Below are 7,014 nucleotides of genomic sequence, written 5' to 3'. Positions count from 1 at the left end.
ACAACAACTGATTAGCTGGATTTCCCTGATTCACGCCTATTTTTGCTACTGTATTCATAAATACAATAGCTTAAATACATCAAATACATCTTATAGCCACATAAAAGATATCTATAATCCATAATATAGCAAATGGTATATATAGATAGCTAATTACTACTAAAAGATAGTATTTTATGAAAATTTCTCAACAATAATCATACTACATAGTTTGGAGTACGTGAATTAGACCAATTCATTAGGCTTTGTCTCATTAGTTCCCACTCATTACTCAATCATTATTTCGGCTTCTTAGATACCTGGTATCTAAGGCCATCTCCAACTTTACCCTCATTCCCCATAATGGGGGCAATTTTTGGGGTAATTTAGCTCCAACCCTCTCCCATTTTTGTCCCCAAAATGGGGGATAAATAGTGTTTCCTCAAATATGGTGGTACACTATTCTTCTCCCCCATTACTATTCATCACTTTTTTATTATTATTTTATTATTTAATCTTTTAATTTATCTCTTTATATATACTTAATTATGTTTATGTCATGTCTTTATAGTATTAATTTTATATCTTAACTTTGGTGTATAATTTTGATAAATTAATTTTCGTGCATTTATTATTTTTATGTAAAATTGTAAGTTAATTTTATTATAAGTTATAATTGTACACAAAATATATAATTATCTCAAAGATGCTCATTTTGCACATAGAAGCATTAAGGACAAAGATGCTCATTTTACACTTGCGTAATGCATTAATAGATCATTTATGGGAGAATACTAGAGGATGAAGTTGAATATTTATGTAGTATTTTGGATGAATTTTATCGTTATGTAATATATATTTCTTGTATCGCAATGATTTCACTTTTATTTGAATTATTAATTAATCTATAATAATTGCTTACAAATTATATTATTAAAATTTTATGGAATTGTTTTAATGGAAATTACAAATTAATAAAAATAAAAGATGGAATTTGTTTAATGAAAATTAAAAAATAAAATTGAAATGAAAGATAATAATATAATATAGAATATAAAAAAGAATATAAAAAAGTTTGAAGAATAAAATGGGGGAATGGTTGGACCAAGTTGTTCTCAAAATGGGGAAATTCCCGTTTTAGGGACCAAAAATGGGGTAAAGGTTAGAGATGCCCTAATAAGGCCGTAATGCGGAAACACAATGACAATGACCATGACAATGACATGGATTTCAAACTTAAACAAACAAAAAATTCAAATAAAAAATTGTGTGCTAGAGTTTAAAATTCCGACACGTAAAATTCCAGTACACTATACTCGAATTCAAAACTCACTATATGTGACACTGAGCATAGTGCGTTACTGGAATTTAAACTTTTAAAAGTGAAACAACAACATAAAATTCTAAACCAAATCCCTAAACTTATAATAACATTTTGGTTTAAGGGTCACACTTGGCAGAAGACCCACTGATGATAATATCGATCTCTAGATTTTTTTCCTGTCGCATAGAAGCCAAATGGAGTTGCTTTCAGGAAAATATGTGAACCAAACATCTTGGTGTTTTTTGGACGTTTTCAATTCACCCAATAAAGCTGGATCACTTCCTTTCATATTTTAATTTATTTTATAAGACGTCACTATCAAAACAATAGGAATTAGCAATGGACAAATTTGTAACTAAACAATAAAATCTGTTACCAATTCTATTAAGTGAAGAATTAGCGATAGATTATTAAAATATTCTATAGCTACAAGCAATTTAGCGACGGATTAATGACAAAGTTCATAGCAAGCTTCAATTTTTTTATTAATGCATGTTTGTCCCCCTTTTCTTTCCAATTTTAAGCCATCACATAGAAAAAGGTTCTTGTTGTTGAGGGGTTTGAATTTACCCCTACCATATATCTATATAGAAGATAAAGATGATAAAAGAAGGGGACGTAAGCCTGACCTTCCATATGTACAAGACTGTAACTAGGGCAGTATTCAAAAGAACTCATGAAAAAGCTTATCTTGTACAATCAAATATTTCTATAACAAGTTCGTTTGTTTCATAATTTTTGGCTGCTATAGCAAAGTGTTGTTATAGAGAACATATATTATAACATAACATGAAAATTGGTTCTAATAAAATTATGACTTTTATAGTGAATAACTGTTATATAGGTGGTGTTATAGAGAGGTCTGACAGTACAACTTTTCTGGGAAAGAAAATACATCAACTTAAAAGAAATTAGTTTTGTTAAATCTACTTGTGCAAGGCAAGTGTCATTTGTCCAAGTGAAAAGGAACTTAGCTTCTCTTGGTAATTGTTGGAATGAGTAATAGTATGAAATACTGCCACATGTAACATTGTTGCAGCTTTTATAGTAAGAAAATCAGCCACTTGGGGTTTGTGCACCAAACTACTCTTTTTTGTATCTTGTGATCTACCATTCTACTGCACAATTCGGTGTTAATTATATACTATTTCCGATTGAAACTCAAAAAATAAGACATAAATAAATTATATATATTTTATATGTCGAGTGTAGAAGTGACATATAAAATATATACAACTAACAATATTATTTACAAATTGTATATAAATTTTATTTAAATTATAGTTTTTGATCGGATTCTGTATAAAAATTTATATTTAAGTTGTAGATAAATTATAGATTTTGATCGAATTTGTATATATTTTGTAAAAAACAAAAATTGTTACTCTCTGTAAATAGGAAAACTTGGATAAACCGGCTAAATAAGTTTAAAATCTCGTATATATACAAAAAAGTCCTTTAAAAGAAATCATGAGTCTCCCTACTTAAGGGTCGTTTGGTATGATTTATGAGGAAAATAATTATGGTATATAATTTTGTACAACTTTATTTAATATTTGATTTAGATTTTAAATCTAAAATAACTAATCATTGTATAAATTAATTATCAATGAATGTATTATCTTATATCACCAATAACATGAAATAACTAATAATATATAACATATACATGGACAGAGAACAAACAGGACAAAATTATGTTTGTGTATTTCCTAGAAGCCAACGAAGGTGAAGTATCCAAGAGTATAATTGTAAACTCATTGCTTTTTAGTTTAAAAAATAAATAAATATTTAAATAATACTTTGTATACCTGATTTAGTACAATGAATCAAACACCCAACAAGGAAATAATCCATGTATTATTAATTCATACATAAATAATCCTCACACTATATATTTATATATAACTTGTCTTCGAATCAAACGACCCCTTAATATCTTCTATTACGATCCAATAACGTCACCACATCAAGAATTTCTGATAATTATACTTTATAGAGAAGACAAAGTATTTTTGCCTGTTTGGTTTAACTTTTCTGAAATAACAAAAGTCTTAGCTATTGCTCTCAAATGGTGTTTCTGTACTTTTCCAGTTGCAGTCTTAGGCAATTCTTCCACAAATTTCACCTTTTTTGGTACCATAAATCCTGGCAAATTTGATTTACAATGATCAATAATATCAACTTCTTTAATTTCTGAATTTTTGCTCAATATAACAAATGCACATGGACTTTCACCCCATTTGAAATGTGGCATGGCCACAACAGAAACTTCTGCTACATTTGGATGTCTCATAATTGCATTTTCAACTTCAATACTACTAATATTTTCTCCACCTGAAATTATCACATCTTTACTTCTATCTTTAATTTCCAAATACCCATCTGAATGAATTACTCCAACATCTCCAGTAAAAAACCAACCATTTTTGAACACTTCCGAATTCGCTTTGTCATTCTTGAAATACCCTTTCATAATACTACTCCCTCGTAAACATATTTCCCCTATTGATTTTCCATCTCGTGGCACACTTTGCACATTCTTGAAATTTTTCACATCAAAATCGGCTAGTGTTAAAATCCCAACTCCTTGTCTTGCTTTCAACTTGAATTTATTTTCACTAGGCAATTTGTTCCATTTTTGTTGCCATTCACATACAAGGGCTGGGCCTGTGGCCTCTGTGAGTCCATAAGCATGAACCACATGAAACCCGAGTCTCTCGATTTTCTCTAAAAGTGGCGCAGGTGGTGGTGCGCCACCTGTTAGAATTTGGACTCGGGTTGTTATGGGTTTGTACTCGTGTGGTTTTGCTTCAAGAAGGATGTCGAAAACAATAGGTGCACAACACATGTGTGTAACATTATGTGACACTATGTTTGTGTACATTTCTTGGGCTGTAGTACTGCGAATGCAAATATTAGTCCCACCTCTTGCAGCTATGCCCCAAGGTAAAGTCCATCCACTGCAATGAAACATTGGCAAGGACCATAAAATGACAGGCTCAGTACCCATTTCCCAGCCTAATATTACACTCAAAGTGCTCAAATATGCTCCTCTATGACTGCACACAACTCCCTTAGGATCTGAAGTCGTACCTGTTGAAAACATAATTAAGTAAATAAAAATGTATATTTTTTAATAATTTAAAATATTGGATGAAATGATCGTACATTTCAATAGTACCTGAAGTATAATTCAAGGTAATTGGATCCCATTCATCGGTAATTTCTTCAGGGACGTAACTTGGATTTCCTTGGAACACCAACTGCTCATACTCGAGCTCGCCTACCCGGACTCCAGTAGGGGAGTTGATGTCATCAATGACAACGACGAGAGGCATTGGCATTTTAGAAGTTTTGGACCTCTCAAAGTCAGCAACTAGAAGTTCGAGGGCCTTTTTAGCAATTTCTAGGTATTCATAATCAACAAGAAATACCTTGGCTTCAGAGTGTTTGAGAATGACTGCAATGTTCTTAGCATCTAGCCTTGTATTTATGGCATTCAACACAGCTCCTGCCATTGGCACAGCAAAATGCATTTCATACATTGCTGGGATATTAGGAGCCAACACTGAAACCTGTATAAGCAAAGATAATTAATTATTAAACACATAATTTTGTTGATGTAATCACTATATATAGGGATATCTTGTTCATTTTCTTGTGTTGCATGTGTTATTTTGTTGAGTACTTGAGTAAACAATAGTCATGCATGTTAAAAGTGCTAACTTGTTGCTTTGAAAATTGTCACAAACATATACATATCATGTTATAGTTTTGAGTTTTATGTGTCTAAAAAATACTTACAGAATAAGATCACTTGATGATGTAACTACATGTAAATTAATTTCTATGATAAATGTTAATCAATAACCTGGTAAAGATGATAACCAACACGACTGAAAACAGGACAAGATCGACTGCCAAAACTGATCGATGTTAGTCTGTAATTGGCAAAAATCGGCCAAAGGTCGACGATTCATGGCGATCAGTATCGTGCGGACGGTAGAGAATCGACTGGTTTCGGTTGGTCAATTAGATTCCACAACTGACCCGACAAAAAACTATCGAAGAGATCTTCTTTTAAATTATGTAATTAAAAAATGTACCATTTGGGATTCGAACCAATAGTTGTACTGTAGCAGGATACTATTCTACCACTGGACCATTGATGCTTTTTTGGTTTAAAACTTTATTTTATTTTATTTATACTCTTTACTTGCATTTTTGCGTGAAACTAACCGACCGATTTCGGTGGGTTTTGCTAAAAAATAAAATTAACGACCGACATCGGTTGGTTTTTTAAAATGACCGATCGAATTTAACCGGCTGATTTTGATCCGGTTTTTTGAATAGTAATTTTAATTTATTTTAAATAAAAACCACTGAAGTTGGTTGGTTTCTTGAAAAATGAATTTCCCGTGACGCAAAAATAATTTCACACAATTTGGTGCCAAAAACTGACTGAAATCGATCGGTTTCTTAAAAAAAAAAAACCGACCAACTTCGATTGTTTTTTTTGGTTAATTGTTTTTACCAACAGAAGCTAGTCGGTATGTTGCGGCCGATTTTTTCCGAATTTCTAGTAGTGTAACTTGCTATAACTGGTTAAACTACATTGATTGTCAGTGGCTGAGCGACATGTATTCAAGGGGTGTTCACCCCTTTGTCGGATAATTATACTAGTATATATACCACATATTGACACCCCTTAGCTTCTTTGTAGATTTACTTCTTTATATTTTGACCTCCTTTAATAAAAATCATGCCTCCATCATTGCTGATAGTACATGTCAATATATATAATTTCAAACTATTACTGACGGTATAAATAACATTATATTTGTAGAATTAGATCACTTGATGAGGTAACCTAGTAAAAATGGTAATTTAGGTGCTATAATAGGTTAAACTACACTAATTGTAAGTGTCAAATATACTTACCACGTCGTTCTTGACAATGTTTAGGGATCGGAGAGAGGAAGCGAGGCGACAACAACGCTCGTAAGTTTGGCTCCATGTGAAACGAACACCACCATAGATGATGGAGGTCCTATCGGCATAAGATTTTGAGGCCCTAGTTAAGAAGGTAAGAGGAGTTAAAGGCACATAATTTGCTCCACATTTAGGTAATCTATCCATAATCTCGGAGTGGAATTTGCGTTTTATCAAATAGTATAGGCTCTTCTATTTGTTTTGCAGAAAGGTTTAAGAGTTTGTGCAAAGATGCAGCTGAAAGGGTTAGTTTATATAGGGAAATGCAATGGAGAATCAGGACTATATGGTCCATATATGGGTTCCCACATGGACGTTGTTTAGGTGAAAATTAATAGGGTATAGCCGCTTTTAGAATAATAGTCGAAAAAATATATATTTTTGTATGTATATATGCATTCTGTATGTTATATACAATAAATATACAAATTTTACACATTTTTTTGGCTGTCAAATATAAATAATTTTTGGCGCGGGGTAAAAGTAAAAAAAAAAAGTTATTAGAGTCAAATTTACTCTTTTATGTGTAAGTATTATATATATTTGACGTATGTTATACACTTATACTTTTGGGACATATATACCTCTATGGTTAGCAAATATTTAAATCTGCCCCTATTATTAATGGTGCTCCATCGTGGCTGTGGACCCAACAATTAAAAGTCACGTAGCCATGTCATTTGGGTGAGGTGGATGTCTCGTGGAATGCCACCACA

At 31.9% G+C, this 7,014-nt stretch overlaps 1 protein-coding gene across 1 annotated transcript; it reads right to left on the bottom strand.

Annotated features, from left to right (window-relative positions):
* Positions 1 to 3,132: 3,132 nt before the first annotated feature.
* Positions 3,133 to 6,538, bottom strand: LOC104243209 (trans-cinnamate:CoA ligase, peroxisomal-like). Its single transcript, XM_009798361.2, has 3 exons — positions 6,248 to 6,538; positions 4,488 to 4,881; positions 3,133 to 4,399 (listed from the first exon to the last, which is right to left on the bottom strand). The coding sequence occupies exons 1-3, from the start codon at positions 6,443 to 6,445 to the stop codon at positions 3,297 to 3,299; spliced, it is 1,695 nt and encodes a 564-aa protein (XP_009796663.1). The 5' UTR covers positions 6,446 to 6,538; the 3' UTR covers positions 3,133 to 3,296.
* Positions 6,539 to 7,014: the final 476 nt, after the last annotated feature.

This window comes from Nicotiana sylvestris, chromosome 9 (genome assembly GCF_000393655.2).
Source record: "Nicotiana sylvestris chromosome 9, ASM39365v2, whole genome shotgun sequence".
In the NCBI taxonomy this organism is placed as follows: domain Eukaryota; kingdom Viridiplantae; phylum Streptophyta; class Magnoliopsida; order Solanales; family Solanaceae; genus Nicotiana; species Nicotiana sylvestris.
The sequence above is the reverse complement of the archived record's forward strand: the minus strand, read 5'-3'. Positions and strand labels throughout refer to the sequence as shown.